The 18,191-nt window shown below is 47.8% G+C and overlaps 1 protein-coding gene across 2 annotated transcripts in view; it reads right to left on the bottom strand.

Annotated features, from left to right (window-relative positions):
* Positions 1-469: 469 nt before the first annotated feature.
* LOC149442178 (uncharacterized) overlaps positions 470-18,191 on the bottom strand; it is a 68,514-nt gene continuing 50,792 nt past the window's right edge. For both annotated transcript variants that reach the window (XM_089656409.1, XM_089656408.1), the window contains exons 3-4: positions 5,787-6,092; positions 470-1,003 (exon numbers count right to left, since the gene is read on the bottom strand). In XM_089656409.1, the coding sequence (XP_089512535.1) occupies positions 696-1,003; positions 5,787-6,092 (614 nt within the window). In that variant the 3' untranslated portion in view covers positions 470-695. The remainder of the gene's footprint in view (positions 1,004-5,786; positions 6,093-18,191) is intronic.

The raw sequence follows: 18,191 nt of genomic DNA, 5'->3' as shown, positions 1-18,191 counted from the left end.
ATAACACACATAGCACTTAGTCAACTCTTTGATTGCCCAGTTGTTAACCCCTTCCTGCCCAGTGCTTTTTATTAGCACTGATCACTGTATTAGTGCCACTGGGGATGTCAGTGGCAGTTAGTCAGTTCCCACCCAGTGTCATAATGCCCACCGCAGTCCTGCTATAAGTCGCTGATCGCTTCCATTACCAGTATATATGAAAAAAAAAGTTCCAGTATATATACCACCATTTGTAGACGCTCACAAAAACTTTCACGTAAACCAACTAATTTACACGTATTGGGAATTTTTTTAAGCAAAGACATGTAGCAGAATACATTTTGGCCTAAATTTATGGCAAAATTTGATTTTTTAAATTTTTTTATCGGATATGTTTTATAGTGAAAAGTCCAAAATATATTTTTTTTCCAAAATTTCCGGTCTTTTTTTGTTTATAGTGCAAAAAATTTAAAACACAGAGATGATCATATACCACTGATAGAAAGCTGTATTTGTGGGGAAAAAATTACATAAATTTAATTTATGTAAAGCATTGCATGACCACGCAATGATCAGTTAAAGTAACACAGCGCTGTACCGCAAAAAATGGGTCTGGTCAGAAAGGGGGGTACATCCTCTGGAGGGCAAGTGGTTAAATTTAGTATGGTAATCGTTGTCCATGTAAAAGAGGAAGCAGGTTTATGTACAGCTGTGTATCACTGTGTGAGTGGTAAGGCAGTGTTCTGCATGCAGTAATAATCTCCTGCATCTTCTTCTCTTGTTTCTCGGATTGTCAGAGTAAATGAGGTTCCTGACCCAGCTCCACTGATCCGCTCCGGGATGCCAGCAAGTCGGTCACTTGCTCTGTAGATAATAGTCTTCAGAGGTTGCCCTATCTTTTGATGGAACCAATCCATGTTGGTGTAACTGGTACGGCTTGTCTTACATGACAGGGTCACACTATCCCCAGGAGATACATAAATATATTGTGGAGTCTGAGTCACTTCAATCTGATCACAGAAACCTAAGAAAAAAGATATTAGATTCACCTCTGAAATATGAACTGGCTATGTTTGTAACACCAGCCAGGTTCAAGTCTAGCAAGCGCAGCAACAATTTCATACCTTATGGTTTATATTTTTCGGCATTTGCTATTTACTGTGTTGTCTTGTATGTAATATTATAGATTTCTAGCAATCAAGATGTAAAACGTGATTAAACCATCAAAATCAGAAGTAATTATATGTGTGCAAATATATGGATCAATAGAACCATTCAGTCTGCCAGTAAGAGTTGTGCTGTTAAAGCATGATGTGATCAAATATATTTACAACTGTGGCAAAAGACCCGAGTAGGGTCAACTTTAAAACTTTTTTTGTTACCTTGAATGAAGAGAAAGAAAAATGTCCACAGGTATGTCATACTTAACCGTGTAATATAGTCACAAGCTCGCTTGAAAAAAAAAACCTCAGACAAATGACAAGTTTATGCTGAATTTATAGCAAACTGGGTGTGGATGTGGGTCACATAAAAGGTTTTGTATGCCATTTGCATTTCTAAATTGCTAGTATTTTTTTTTTCTTTTTTGTACTAAATTTGCATTTCTAAATTGCTAGTGTTTTTTTTTTCTTTTTTTGTATTAAATTTGCATTTCTAAATTGCTAGTGTTTTTTTATCTTTTTTTTGTATTAAGTTTGCATTTCTAAACTGCTAGTGTTTTTTTTTCTTTTTTGTATTAAATTTGCATTTCTGGTGTGTTTTTTTTTGTTTTTTGTTTTTTTTTGGCAATCATTATAAGTTGGTGTGAATGTGAGTGATAAATATGCTCTCATTCTGTATCCTAGCCCAAAGTTTGGAATGTATTCAATACCTTTTATTGGCTAACTTGAGTTATTAAAGATGCAAGCTTTTAGGATAACTCAGATCAGGTCAGGCTTTATACATTTTTAATCTTGGTATAAAGCCTGACAAAGGGATCTGAGTTATATTGAACACTTATGTCTATAGCCAGTAAGAGATATCACTTAAAGCCCAACTCCGAGCAAAAAAAAGTTTTCCCATGCAGTGTCGCTGATCCTGCACTGCAAGGGTTAACAGCTTGTTTTTTCCAGGAGTGACAAAATAACTTGCACTCATTGGATCCTTTGCTCCAGCAGCAAACAGAGCTCCCCCACAATCCAGTGATATACTGTTCCTGATGTCCTCATTTCCGCAGCAGCAGGTCTATGGACTTGATTATGTCAGGTCCACTGCTTAAAGCGGAGCTCCGCCCAAAAGGGGAAGTTCTGCTTTAAGGACTGCTCCCCCACTCCCCATTAAGGATTGGCACCTTTGGGGAGTTGGGGGGTGCGGGTACCTGAATTTGACAGGTACCCACTCCCATAGTCTAGGCGAGTGGAAACGGAAGGTGTCCTCCCTCTCTCCCTTCCTGCAGTCTTTTGGGACATGTCCCAGAAGACTACAGGACCATTCACAAAGCGCAGCGCTACTCGCGCATGTGCAGTGGGCACCCGGCTGTGAAGCCACAAGCTATCACAGCTGGGTGCCCACACTGAAGATGCCAGCCTCCTGGAATACAGGACGGCTGGTGAAACGGGCTGTGGGGGACACAGTATCTCCCAGAAGTGAGTACATCCCTCACATTTTTGTAAATTTTTTATTCAATCTTTTCATATGACAACACTGAAGAAATGACTGCTACAATGTAAAGTAGTGAGTGTACAACATGTAAATTTGCTGTCCCATCAAAATAACTCAACACACAGCCATTAATGTCTAAACCGCTGGCAACAAAAGTGAGTACACCCCTAAGTGAAAATGTCCAAATTGGGTCCAATTAGCTATTTTCCCTCCTTGGTGTCATGTGACTCATTAGTGTTACAAGGTCTCAGGTGTGAATGGGGAGCAGGTGTGTTAAATTTGGTGTTATCGCTCTCATTCTCTCATACTGGTCACTGGAAGTTTAACATGGCACCTCATGGCAAAGAACTTTCTGAGGATCTGAAAAAAAGAATTGTTGCTCTACATAAAGATGGCCTAGGCTATAAGAAGTTTGCCAAATCCCTGAAACTGAGCTGCAGCACGGTGGCCAAGACCATACAGCGGTTTAACAGGACAGGTTCCACTCAGAACAGGCCTTGCTGTGGTTGACCAAAGAAGTTGAGTGCACATGCTCAGCATCATATCCAGAGGTTGTCTTTGGGAAAAAGGTGTATGAGTGCTGCCAGCATTGCTGCAGAGGTTGAAGGGGTGAGGGGTCAGCCTGTCAGTGTTCAGACAATACGCCGCACACTGCATCTAATAGGTCTGCATGGCTGTCGTCCCAGAAGGAAGCCTCTTCTAAAGATAATGCACAAGAAAGCCCGCAAACAGTTTGCTGAAGACAAGCAGACTAAGGACATGGATTACTGGAACCATGTCCTGTGTTCTGATGACACCAAAATAAACTGGACATTGCCACTTAGGGGTGTACTCCCTTTTGTTGCCAGCGGTTTAGACATGAACGGCTGTGTGTTGAGTTATTTTGAGGGGACAGCAAATTTACACCGTTATACAAGCTGTACACTCACTACTTTACATTGTAGCAAAGTGTCATTTCTTCAGTGTTGTCACATGAAATGGTAGAATAAAGTATTTATATATATATATATATATATATATATTTGGCATTCCATATGTTGCTTTGTGGTACAACCTTGATGCGTCTGATGGTGTGGCATTGCCGGAAGAGTTGTCATCAGTGGACTGCTCCTTCACAGATAAGCACTACATACTATAATTGCAATACAACAATTTTTGTACGTGAAACGTTCACACATGATGGAGAAGGAAAAATCTGCTGAGCAAAATACACTGCTCAAAAAAATTAAAGGAAAATTTTGAAAACAGATCAGATCTCAATGGGGAAAAATATCATGCTGAATATCTACACTGATATGGACTGTGTAATGTGTTAGGAATGTAAGGATGCCCCATCGTTTGATGGAAATGAAAACGATCAACCTACAGAGGACTGAATTCAAAGACACCCCGAAAATTAAAGTGAAAAAATAATGCAGCAGACTAGTCCATTTGGCTGAAATTCCATTGCAGCATCTCAAAACAGTACTCAGCAGTTTGTATGGCTCTCACGTGCTTGTATGCATACCTGACAACGTCGCGAGATGACAGATGGTGTCCTGGCATATTGCCTCCCAGATCTGGACCAGGGTGTCACTGAGCTCCTGGACAGTCTGAGGTGCAACCTGGTGGCGTCAGACCGAAACATGATATCCCAGAGATGTTCCATTGGATTTAGGTCAGGAGAGCATGGGGGCCATTCAATGGTGTCAATGTCTTCATCCTCCAGGAACTGCCTGCATACTCTTGCCACATGAGTCCAGGCATTGTGCACCATGAGGAACCCAGGACCCACTGCACCAGCGTAGGGTCTGACAATGGGTCCAAGGATTTCATCCCGATACCTAATGGCAGTCAGGGTGCCATTGTCTAGCCTGTAGAGATGCTGCTGAGATCTGGGTCTGAGATCCTTCTCTGTTTAGCAGCCCCCCTAATACTCACCTAAGCCTCCTCTTGATCCAGTGATATGCACTGGAGTCTTGGCTATCCCAGGACTCTCTCTCCTCATTGGCTGAGATAGCATCGAGAGCCATTGGCTCCCGCTGCTGTCAATCACAGCCAGTCAGCCAAAGAGAAGGGAGAGGGGGCGGGATCGAGCCACTGCTCTATGTGTCAATAGACACCGAGACTGCTTGGGTTCCCCCATAGCAAGCTTCTTGCCATGGGGGCACTCAAAGGGAGGTAGGGGCAGGAGAGCCAAAAGAGGATCCCAGATCCAGTAGAGCTCTGCGCGTCCCTCCATGGATATGCCTCCCCAGACCATCACTGACCCACCACCAAAACGGTCATGCTGAGCGATCTTACAGGCAGCATAACGTTCTCCATAGCTTCTCCAGACCCTTTCACGTCTGTCACATGTGCTCAGGGTGAACCTGCTCTCATCTGTGAAAAACACAGGGTGGCAGTGGTGAACCTGCCATTTCTGGTGTTCAATGGCAAATGCCAATCAAGCTCTATGGTGCCAGGCATCCAGCACAGGGCCCACTAGAGGATGTCAGGCCCTCAGGCCACTCTCATGAAGTCTGTTTCTGATTGTTTGGTCAGAGACATTCACACCAGTGGCCTGCTGGAGGTCATTTTGTAGGGCTCTGGCAGTGCTCCTCCTGTTCCTCTTTGCACAAAGGAGCAGATACCAGTCCTGCTGATTGGTTAAGGACCTTTTATGGCCCTGTCCAGCTCTCCTAGAATAACTGCCTGTCTCCTGGAATCTCCTCCATGCTCTTGAGACTGTGCTTGGAGACACAGCAAACCTTCTGGCAATGGCCCATAATGATGTGCCATCCTGGAGAAGTTGGACTGCCTGTAAAACCCCTGTAGGGTCCAGGGATCGCCTCATGCTACCAGCAGCGACACTGATCCTAGCCAACTGCAAAACTTGTGAAAAACAGTCAGAAAAGATGAGTAGGGAAAAAAATGTCAGTGGCCTCCACCTGTAAAACCATTCCTGTTTTGAGGGTCATCTCGTTGTTGCCCATTTAGTGCAGCTGTTGTTAATTCATTAACACCAAAGCAGCTGAAACGTATTAACAACCCCCTCTGCTACTTAACTGACCAGATCAACATCCCAGGAGTTTCATTGACTTGATGCTATACTCTGATAAAAAAAAGTGTTCCTTTAATTTTTTTGAGCAGTGTATAAAAGAGGAAGGAGGTTTTTGTACGACTGTATCACTGTGTGAGTGGTGTACCCCGACTATGCTGACAGGAATAATCGCCTTCATCTTCTGGCAGAGCTCCAGTAATTGTAAGAGTGAAATCTCTGTACGGAGATCCAGATCTACTGCCCCTGAACCTGTCTCGGACTCCAGATTGGCGACTGATTGCCTGATAGATAAGAAGTTTTGGAGGCTGATCTTCTTTCTTCTGGTACCAGTGTATGTTGCTTGTACCAGAGCCATCAGTAACATCAGAACTTGATTTACAATGTATGACCACATTCTCTCCTGGAGACACTGAGATATATTTTGGAGTCATTGTAATCTCTCCATAACAGGCTTGGGAAACAAAGAATAAAATCTGGTTAGTTACAATTTTGTCACAGTGAAGTAATAATCATCATAATAATAACAATATTTTATGCAACAGCAGCAAAATAATCACATATAATCTATATAAACGTAAAAGATTCCGAGCAGATAAGTCAGATAAACCATCTTATATCTGGAATGTCACACACATAATGTTGGCTGTTAGAAGACACTATTTATATTATGAACTATAAGATATACCGGTAAATCACTTCACAGTTTCTATATATAAATCAGAAATCATGCAAATACCACCAGCATTGACATCAAACAAAAAAATAATTATAGTCGTCACATATTGAAAGTCGTTTTTACCTCAACTGTCAATCATTTCCTGTGATCATTCTTAGGAGGCAGGTTTAGGTAACAATATTTTTCATAGTATTGTAAAACCCTACTCTACTTTAAAATAAAAAACAAAAAAACTCATATGGACGTTCAGTAAAAAAAAACAGCTTTTGCCACAATACTCACCTGCTCTTTGGTGCTGTCCCTCAAAGACCTAGGGATCCATATGTATAAAATGTTCATTGTGCAGATTTTACAAACTTCAACATGCTCAGAGCAAAATTGCCGCACTTCCTCTATGTGTTGTTCCTATATTGTCAGCGGCCATCTAGAGGCCCAAATACATTTTTGTTTCCTGATGATAAAAAATGTATACGAGCGCACCTATAAATGCAAAGTAGCAGCTGTGCACCAGGTAACCATAAACCCCAAAAAAAAAAAAAACAATATAAATCAAAAGATGCAGCACTACAGAAGAGGAACACTATAAATAAATGAATGGATGTATAGATACAAATATGTATACACATGAATAAATAAATGAATAGAACAGTTCATATGATAATATCAAGGTGACTTCAAGTGCTCTCCTCTATTTCATATCCTCCTGATAATCATGTGCTGTGCGAAATAGTGCTGAAGAAATGCACACTCACCAGAACGCACAGTTAAATGGGCATTTATAAATATAAATTTCCCTTGGAGTCATCAGCTGGTCAGGATGGGGTTTGCAATATGATAGCCTCCCTCCAGAGCTCCTGGATATTACTGTGTAATCCCTTGGAAGGTAGCCTGTGGACTGCTCCTTAATGCCTACACACGTTCCTTTCCCAGCAGAGAGATGAGTAGCTGCAGGACGGGGGAGGAGTCCGTGTCATCAGGCGGAGCAGGTCAGCTCTCCAGCACCCCCCTGCCTCTCTGTGCACAGCCTGTGCACAGAGAGGCAGGGGGGTGCTGGAGAGCTGACCTGCTCCGCCTGATGACACGGACTCCTCCCCCGTCCTGCAGCTACTCATCTCTCTGCTGGGAAAGGAACGTGTGTAGGCATTAAGGAGCAGTCCACAGGCTACCTTCCAAGGGATTACACAGTAATATCCAGGAGCTCTGGAGGGAGGCTATCATATTGCAGACCCCATCCTGACCAGCTGATGACTCCAAGGGAAATTTATATTTATAAACGCCCATTTAACTGTGCGTTCTGGTGAGTGTGCATTTCTTCAGCACTATTTCGCACAGCACATGATTATCAGGAGGATATGAAATAGAGGAGAGCACTTGAAGTCACCTTGATATTATCATATGAACTGTTCTATTCATTTATTTATTCATGTGTATACATATTTGTATCTATACATCCATTCATTTATTTATAGTGTTCCTCTTCTGTAGCGCTGCATCTTTTGATTAACATTTTTGTTTCCTGGTTGAGGTATTTCTGGAAAAAAATACATTATGGCAAAGGCGGTACTGATACAGGAACTACACATATTAGAGAAATTATGGCAATTTTAATCCTGATTGTGCCGATGTTTGTCAGTGAATATTTTATTCATATATCCCTTAAAGTCAGGGGCGGACTGACCATTTGTAAACTCGGGCACTGCCCGAGGGCCCGGGGTCAGTAGGGGGCCCCATGAGATGCCCCTGGTACCTTTTTCATAGGCTTTTTTGAGTTTGGGCAAGGACACAGGGGCCCCATGATCCTCTATTGCCCGGGGGCCCCATGAGTTGTCAGTCCACCCCTGCTTAAAGTATATGTGAACGTAGTACTACAGCAGCCAATATGTCGAAGTAGAAAGCAAGCAGATGGAAGCTGACCAAGCCAGCATGGATCTACCACTGTGCTTAGCATGGTCAGAATTAAAAAGCACCCTCCTAGGTAGGTGCTAGGTTTAAATAGTTAGCATTGGTTTGAGTTTTGATAGATAATTTAATTATCACACTCTAGTCAGTGTGATTGTAATTTGCTGTTAGGTAAAAGCATATTTGGCACACTGCATCAGTAATGCCTTGTTCTGCTAGTTAGGTCTGTTCAGGGTGATCTGCTACTGCCAGGCTGATAGCTCCCTCTGCATCTAGAAAACTTGGGAAGTTGCTAGATCATAGGTGTGGAGCTATGCAGATAGCAGCACGAATATTGATACAGCCTCTGCCTGTCTCAGAGAGAGAGGCTCTGAAAAGAATGTTGGGTAACTGTATATATTGCAAGAGCACACAAAGTTCTGAGTCTTCCCTAGATAGGATTGGTCCAGCCTGATAGACAGCACATTGTCCTCCCAGGCAACCACTGCTGTATGGCCTCAGGTTGGTGTCCTCAGGGCCTGAATGCTGAGCCCCGGGTTCTGCTACACTGACTGAGGGGCTGTCTCCTGAGGATATGGTCTGGTATCATGGAGGAAGGCATTCAGATGCTCTTAGGTCTTGTGAGTAGGACACCCCTTAAGGACCATCTCCTCCGGCCGATGCCGGCATCCAGCTTCCGTGTTCCGCTCCCTGCGAGCGTTGGGGCATACAGAATGTACGGAGGCCGGAACCGGCTGCAAATTTAAAAATTTTAGAAACTGTCATTTTCTAATAAACAAAAATGACATAGAAAAACATTACTGTTTCAAACCATTTCACATATATTTTGTCCCTACTGCTTTGTCCTGTCTTTAACTTCAGCTTTTTCACAGATGGCATAAAGTTACCATCCAAAATTTGCTGCAATTTTATTGAATCCATTTTTCCTTCTACTCGTGAGATGTTCCCTGTGCCACTGGCTGCAACACAACCCCAAAGCATGATTGATCCAACCCCATGCTTAACAGTTGGACAGAGGTTCTTTTCATTAAATTCTGTGCCCCTTCTTCTCCAAACGTACCTTTGCTCATTCCGGCCAAAAAGTTCAATTTTAACCTCATCGGTCCACAGAACTTGTTTCCAAAATGCATCAGGTTTGTCTATATGTTCATTTGCAAAGTTCAAACGATGATTTTTGTGGTGAGGACGTAGAAGAGGTTTTCTTCTGATGACTCTTCCATGAAGACCATATTTGTACAAGTATCTCTTTATAGTGGAATAGTGTACCACAACTCCAGTGTCTGCCAGATCTTTCTGGAGGGATCGTGCAGTCAAACGTGGGTTTTGAATTGTTTTTCTCACAATCCTGCGAGCTGTTCTGTCTGATATTTTTCTTGGTCTTCCAGATCTTGCTTTAACTTCCACTGTTCCTGATGACTGCCATTTCTTAATTACATTCCGAACAGAGGATATTAACATCTGAAAACGCTTTGCTATCTTCTTATAGCCTTCTCCAGCTTTGTGAGCGTCAACTATTTTCAGTTTCAGTTTTCTAGACAACTGCTTAGAAGAACCCATGGTGCTGATTGTTGGGGCAAGGTCAGATGAGTCTGGGCATTTAAAACCTTTGAGATTGGTATAACCTGGTCTTCCCAGACGATGATTGAGAACAATCCATGACACTGGCAGGTCTCAGCTTGGCAAAGGTGGCAGTGCATGCTATAAATTCTGCAGGGTGCCCAAACTTTTGCAGACGCCATTTTTTTGTTTTCTGTTATTTTGAAAGTGTAAATGATGGAAATAAAATCTAACTTTTGTTGACATATTATAAGAAGGTCTAATCTGTAATTTGATGCCTTTTGGAGATTTTTCCATCTTTCCTTGGCTTCTTTATGCACATTAATACAAATTTTTAGCTGGGGTGCCCAAACTTTCGATCCCCACTGTAAAGATTCAGGAACTTGCATTCGTTTCATTTAAGAATTTTTTTTGTAGGACAAAGCCTAGTGACATCAGTACACCCACCAGGAAGTGAGGCTGAATCCATGCTGGTTTAGCCTTAAGGGGACACAGCAATTACTGTATATATGTAAAATGTTTTTTAAGGTGGTTTAAGGGCAGCACAGTGGCTAAATGGTTAACACTTCCGTCTGGCAGTACTAGGGTTGTTGGTTCGAATCTCATGCATTATTGTACGTTATTTTTCTTTCCCTTTTTTAGTTTAATAGTAACTTATATGTCATGTCACTCACATTATGCGTTTGATGTTTTTTTTGTTTTTTTTGTTTTTTTTTAACAGTTGCGTTTATTGAAATCGTACAAAAAGTATAACGAATCAAGGTACATAAGAACAATCAAGCTTATGGCATTCAGTAGAAATACAATACACATGAGTAGAGATGAGCGAAGTATTCAAAAATTCGATTCGACTGATTCGGCGAATTCGTGGAAAAATTTCAATTCGAGTCGAATATATTCGCTGCGAATTTAACTTATAAAAGGGTGTTTCTAGGCTTCAGAGAGCCTTTATATTAGTGCAGAACACTGTACCTTTAATTTAAATGCCCTTGGAGTCTGCTGGGGAAGAGAAATAATACTGACAGTCAGTATGACATGCAGATGAGTGCCGTCGATCTTAGAATCACCGCACACTTCACTCATTTGGGCAGTCACGGGGCCAAAACCAGAGTGTGGAGCCACAGTGTGGCGGTGGAGGCAGCAGCAATGGGAGGCCATACAGCACCCTATGACAAAAATGGAAACCACCAGCAGTGTGAGGAGACCTGAAAGTGGCACATGGCAGAGTGTGGCGATGGAGACAGCAGCAATGGGAGGCCGTACAGGGACCCATGACACACTCTGGACCTGGCAGCAGCATGAGGAGGCGGTACAGGGGCCCATGACAGATTACGGGCCTGGCAGCAGCATGAGGAGTCGGTACGGGGGCCCATGGCAGATTACGGGCCTGGCAGCAGCAATGGGAGGCCGTACAGGGACCCATGACACACTCTGGACCTGGCAGCAGCATGAGGAGTCGGTACGGGGGCCCATGACACACTCTGGACCTGGCAGCAGCATGAGGAGGCGGTACAGGGGCGCATGACAGATTACGAGCCTGGCAGCAGCAACTTGGACAGGAGGACGTTCAGCTTCTGCACCGTCGGGTGCGTGCTCGCAAACTGTTGTCTCTTGGAAACGGATTCCAAGAAAGACTGCTGACGGAATCCGTGAAGAGGAGTAGCAGGAGAAGGAGCATCTGAACGAGCGGAATATGCCAACAAGCGATCACAGGGGCCCATGACAGATTACGGGCTTGGCAGCAGCATGAGGAGTCGGTACGGGGGACCATGGCAGATTAGGGGCCTGGCAGCAGCTATGGGAGGCCCGTAATCTGCCAGCACCCTATGACAAAAAATTGAACACACCAGCAGTGTGAGGAGACCTGAAAGTGGCACATGGCAGAGTGTGGCGATGGAGACAGCAGCAATGGGAGGCCGTACAGGGACCCATGAGAGACTCTGGACCTGGCAGCAGCACGAGGAGGCGGTATAGGGGCCCATGGCAGATTAGGGGCCTGGCAGCAGCTATGGGAGGCCCGTAATCTGCCAGCACCCTATGACAAAAAATGGAACACACCAGCAGTGTGAGGAGACCTGAAAGTGGCACATGGCAGAGTGTGGCGATGGAGACAGCAGCAATGGGAGGCCGTACAGGGACCCATGAGAGACTCTGGACTTGGCAGCAGCATGAGGAGGCGGTATAGGGGCCCATGGCAGATTAGGGGCCTGGCAGCAGCTATGGGAGGCCCGTAATCTGCCAGCACCCTATGACAAAAAATGGAACACACCAGCAGTGTGAGGAGACCTGAAAGTGGCACATGTTTGGGGCATGATTCATGGCGGATTTAGTCAGTTGTGTCAGGAACTGGTGGTTTGAAATCCAGACTAATCCACGCCTGATTCATTTTCACAAACGTGAGTCTCTCCACACTTTGGGTGGACAGTCGTGTCCTCCGCGGAGTTACAATACCTCCTGCCGCACTAAACACGCGCTCCGATGCCACGCTACTGGCCGGGCATGACAGCCTTTCAAGGGCAAATTCAGCTAGTTGGGGCCAAAGGTCAAGTTTCGTTGCCCAGTAGTCAAGGGGATTGTCTACCTCGGTTGGCAGGGTGCTGTCCAAGTAGGCCTAAGCCTGTTGTTTGAGGTCCTGCTCCAGGTCCACCTGATGCTGCTGCTGCTGCTGCTGCGGCTGGTTAGTAGTTTCCTCACTGCGCTGGTGAAGAAAGCTACTCATCATCGACTGCAGACTGAGGCAGCCGCTGCTGGTGGAGCTGCCACTGCTCCTACCACCCCACCCCTCCCCTGCTGCCATGGCAGCGGAACGCGAGCGCACAGGGCCCACAGTGTCTGAGGATGGACGTTGGCGCAGAAAGGCAGAGACCAGCTGACTACATAGGTGGTTTTTATAGTACGTTATTTTGGCCTCCCTCTCAGCAGGTGTGAAAAAGGCCACCATTTTTGAACGGTAGCGAGGGTCCAACAAGGTGGACAGCCAAAAGTCATCCCTCTGTCTGATGGTTATTATTCGGCTGTCGCTACGCAAGCAAGCGAGCATGCTATGGGCCATTTGTGCCAAGGAATGCGAGGGACTCCCTACCTCCATCTCCACAGCATACTGCCACGGTGCGTCTGGGTCCTCTGTCTCCTCCTCCTCTACCAGATGCTCCTGCTCCTCCACTCCTGTCCGCTGAGTGGAAAAACCACCCATTTCACTCAATAATTCCTGAGCACCAATGTCCTCCTCTACCTCCTCCTCTTCTTCCTGTCCTGCCCCCACAGGGGTCATGTGGCATTGAGATCTGTGCGCCACGTCTACCGCACCCTGACCAGCCATTGTTAACAGCATTTGTTCCAGGACGTGCAACAGAGGAATGACGTCGTTCATCCCATAGTCCTGCCGACTCACGAATAGCGTGGCCTCCTCAAAGGGCCTGAGCAAGCGCAGGTGTCACGCATGAGCTGCCAATGGCTGACATCTAAGTTACACAGGGAGTACCTTTATCCGCTTTTAACATCAGGAAATCTGTGATGGCCTTTCGCTGTTCGTAAAGGCGGTCTAACATATGTAGGGTTGAATTCCACCTTGTTGCAACGTCACAGCATGAGGAGTCGGTAGGGGGGCCCATGGCAGATTACGGGCCTGGCAGCAGCAATGGGAGGCCCGTAATCTGCCAGCACCCTATGACAAAAAATGAAACACACCAGCAGTGTGAGGAGATCTGAAAGTGGCACATGGCAGAGTGTGGCGATGGAGACAGCAGCAATGGGAGGCCGTACAGGGACCCATGAGAGACTCTGGACCTGGCAGCAGCATGAGGAGGCGGTATAGGGGCCCATGGCAGATTAGGGGCCTGGCAGCAGCTATGGGAGGCCCGTAATCTGCCAGCACCCTATGACAAAAAATGGAACACACCAGCAGTGTGAGGAGACCTGAAAGTGGCACATGGCAGAGTGTGGCGATGGAGACAGCAGCAATGGGACGCCGTACAGGGACCCATGAGAGACTCTGGACTTGGCAGCAGCATGAGGAGGCGGTACAGGGGCCCATGGCAGATTAGGGGCCTGGCAGCAGCTATGGGAGGCCCGTAATCTGCCAGCACCCTATGACAAAAAATTGAACACACCAGCAGTGTGAGGAGATCTGAAAGTGGCACATGTCAGAGTGTGGCGATGGAGACAGCAGCAATGGGACGCCGTAAAGGGACCCATGAGAGACTCTGGACCTGGCAGCAGCATGAGGAGGCGGTATAGGGGCCCATGGCAGATTATGGTCCTGGCAGCAGCTATGGGAGGCCCGTAATCTGCCAGCACCCTATGACAAAAAATGGAACACACCAGCAGTGTGAGGAGACCTGAAAGTGGCACATGGCAGAGTGTGGCGATGGAGACAGCAGCAATGGGACGCCGTACAGGGACCCATGAGAGACTCTGGACTTGGCAGCAGCATGAGGAGGCGGTATAGGGGCCCATGGCAGATTAGGGGCCTGGCAGCAGCTATGGGAGGTCCGTAATCTGCCAGCACCCTATGTCAAAAAATTGAACACACCAGCAGTGTGAGGAGACCTGAAAGTGGCACATGGCATGAGACACTCTGGACCTGGCAGCAGCATGAGGAGGCGGTATAGGGGCCCATGGCAGATTAGGGGCCTGGCAGCAGCTATAGGAGGCCCGTAATCTGCCAGCACCCTATGACAAAAAATGGAACACACCAGCAGTGTGAGGAGACCTGAAAGTGGCACATGGCATGAGACACTGTGGACCTGGCAGCAGCATGAGGAGGCGGTATAGGGGCCCATGGCAGATTAGGGGCCTGGCAGCAGCTATGGGAGGCCCGTAATCTGCCAGCACCCTATGACAAAAAATTGAACACACCAGCAGTGTGAGGAGACCTGAAAGTGGCACATGGCAGAGTGTGGCGATGGAGACAGCAGCAATGGGACGCCGTACAGGGACCCATGAGAGACTCTGGACTTGGCAGCAGCATGAGGAGGCGGTATAGGGGCCCATGGCAGATTAGGGGCCTGGCAGCAGCTATGGGAGGTCCGTAATCTGCCAGCACCCTATGTCAAAAAATAGAACACACCAGCAGTGTGAGGAGACCTGAAAGTGGCACATGGCATGAGACACTGTGGACCTGGCAGCAGCATGAGGAGGCGGTACGGGGGCCCATGGCAGATTAGGGGCCTGGCAGCAGCTATGGGAGGCCCGTAATCTGCCAGCACCCTATGACAAAAAATTGAACACACCAGCAGTGTGAGGAGATCTGAAAGTGGCACATGGCAGAGTGTGGCGATGGAGACAGCAGCAATGGGAGGCCGTACAGGGACCCATGAGACACTCTGGACCTGGCAGCAGCATGAGGAGGCGGTATAGGGGCCCATGGCAGATTAGGGGCCTGGCAGCAGCTATAGGAGGCCCGTAATCTGCCAGCACCCTATGACAAAAAATGGAACACACCAGCAGTGTGAGGAGACCTGAAAGTGGCACATGGCAGAGTGTGGCGATGGAGACAGCAGCAATGGGACGCCGTACAGGGACCCATGAGAGACTCTGGACTTGGCAGCAGCATGAGGAGGCAGTACAGGGGCCCATGGCAGATTAGGGGCCTGGCAGCAGCTATGGGAGGCCCGTAATCTGCCAGCACCCTATGACAAAAAATTGAACACACCAGCAGTGTGAGGAGACCTGAAAGTGGCACATGGCAGAGTGTGGCGATAGAGACAGCAGCAATGGGACGCCGTACAGGGACCCATGAGAGACTCTGGACCTGGCAGCAGCATGAGGAGGCGGTATAGGGGCCCATGGCAGATTAGGGGCCTGGCAGCAGCTATGGGAGGCCCGTAATCTGCCAGCACCCTATGACAAAAAATGGAACACACCAGCAGTGTGAGGAGACCTGAAAGTGGCACATGGCAGAGTGTGGCGATGGAGACAGCAGCAATGGGACGCCGTACAGGGACCCATGAGAGACTCTGGACTTCGCAGCAGCATGAGGAGGCGGTATAGGGGCCCATGGCAGATTAGGGGCCTGGCAGCAGCTATAGGAGGCCCGTAATCTGCCAGCACCCTATGACAAAAAATGGAACACACCAGCAGTGTGAGGAGACCTGAAAGTGGCACATGGCAGAGTGTGGCGATGGAGACAGCAGCAATGGGAGGCCGTACAGGGACCCATGAGAGACTCTGGACCTGGCAGCAGCATGAGGAGGCGGTACAGGGGCCCATGGCAGATTAGGGGCCTGGCAGCATCTATGGGAGGCCCGTAATCTGCCAGCACCCTATGACAAAAAATGGAACACACCAGCAGTGTGAGGAGACCTGAAAGTGGCACATGGCAGAGTGTGGCGATGGAGACAGCAACAATGGGAGGCCGTACAGGGACCCATGAGAGACTCTGGACTTGGCAGCAGCATGAGGAGGCGGTATAGGGGCCCATGGCAGATTAGGGGCCTGGCAGCAGCTATGGGAGGTCCGTAATCTGCCAGCACCCTATGTCAAAAAATTGAACACACCAGCAGTGTGAGGAGACCTGAAAGTGGCACATGGCATGAGACACTGTGGACCTGGCAGCAGCATGAGGAGGCGGTACAGGGGCCCATAACAGATTAGGGGCCTGGCAGCAGCTATGGGAGGCCCGTAATCTGCCAGCACCCTATGACAAAAAATTGAACACACCAGCAGTGTGAGGAGACCTGAAAGTGGCACATGGCAGAGTGTGGCGATGGAGACAGCAGCAATGGGAGGCCGTACAGGGACCCATGAGACACTCTGGACCTGGCAGCAGCATGAGGAGGCGGTATAGGGGCCCATGGCAGATTAGGGGCCTGGCAGCAGCTATGGGAGGCCCGTAATCTGCCAGCACCCTATGACAAAAAATGGAACACACCAGCAGTGTGAGGAGACCTGAAAGTGGCACATGGCAGAGTGTGGCGATGGAGACAGCAGCAATGGGACGCTGTACAGGGACCCATGAGAGACTCTGGACTTGGCAGCAGCATGAGGAGGCGGTACAGGGGCCCATGGCAGATTAGGGGCCTGGCAGCAGCTATGGGAGGCCCGTAATCTGCCAGCACCCTATGACAAAAAATTTAACACACCAGCAGTGTGAGGAGACCTGAAAGTGGCACATGGCAGAGTGTGGCGATGGAGACAGCAGCAATGGGACGCCGTACAGGGACCCATGAGAGACTCTGGACCTGGCAGCAGCATGAGGAGGCGGTATAGGGGCCCATGGCAGATTAGGGGCCTGGCAGCAGCTATGGGAGGCCCGTAATCTGCCAGCAACCTATGACAAAAAATGGAACACACCAGCAGTGTGAGGAGACCTGAAAGTGGCACATGTTTGGGGCATGATTCATGGCGGATTTAGTCAGTTGTGTCAGGAACTGGTGGTTTGAAATCCAGACTAATCCACGCCTGATTCATTTTCACAAACGTGAGTCTCTCCACACTTTGGGTGGACAGTCGTGTCCTCCGCGGAGTTACAATACCTCCTGCCGCACTAAACACGCGCTCCGATGCCACGCTACTGGCCGGGCATGACAGCCTTTCAAGGGCAAATTCAGCTAGTTGGGGCCAAAGGTCAAGTTTCGTTGCCCAGTAGTCAAGGGGATTGTCTACCTCGGTTGGCAGGGTGCTGTCCAAGTAGGCCCAAGCCTGTTGTTTGAGGTCCTGCTCCAGGTCCACCTGATGCTGCTGCTGCTGCGGCTGGTTAGTAGTTTCCTCACTGCGCTGGTGAAGAAAGCTACTCATCATCGACTGCAGACGGAGGCAGCCGCTGCTGGTGGAGCTGCCACTGCTCCTACCACCCCACCCCTCCTTTGCTGCCATGGCAGCGGAACGCGAGCGCACAGGGCCTACAGTGTCTGAGGATGGACGTTGGCGCACAAAGGCAGAGACCAACTGACTACATAGGTGGTTTTTATAGTACGTTATTTTGGCCTCCCTCTCAGCAGGTGTGAAAAAGGCCACCATTTTTGAACGGTAGCGAGGGTCCAACAAGGTGGACAGCCAAAAGTCATCCCTCTGTCTGATGGTTATTATTCGGCTGTCGCTACGCAAGCAAGCGAGCATGCTATGGGCCATTTGTGCCAAGGAATGCGAGGGACTCCCTGCCTCCATCTCCACAGCATACTGCCACGGTGCATCTGGGTCCTCTGTCTCCTCCTCCTCTACCAGATGCTCCTGCTCCTCCACTCCTGTCCGCTGAGTGGAAAAACCACCCATTTCACTCAATAATTCCTGAGCACAAATGTCCTCCTCTACCTCCTCCTCTTCTTCCTGTCCTGCCCCCACAGGGGTCATGTGGCGTTAAGATCTGTTCCCCACGTCTACCGCACCCTGACCAGCCATTGTTAACAGCATTTGTTCCAGGACGTGCAACAGAGGAATGACGTCGTTCATCCCATAGTCCTGCCGACTCACGAATAGCGT

Source organism: Staurois parvus, unplaced genomic scaffold, assembly GCF_062004578.1.
Source record: "Staurois parvus isolate SC_StPar_1 unplaced genomic scaffold, SC_StPar_1.0 ptg000903l, whole genome shotgun sequence".
Lineage (NCBI taxonomy): Eukaryota > Metazoa > Chordata > Amphibia > Anura > Ranidae > Staurois > Staurois parvus.
This window is presented reverse-complemented; position numbering and strand designations above follow the sequence as displayed.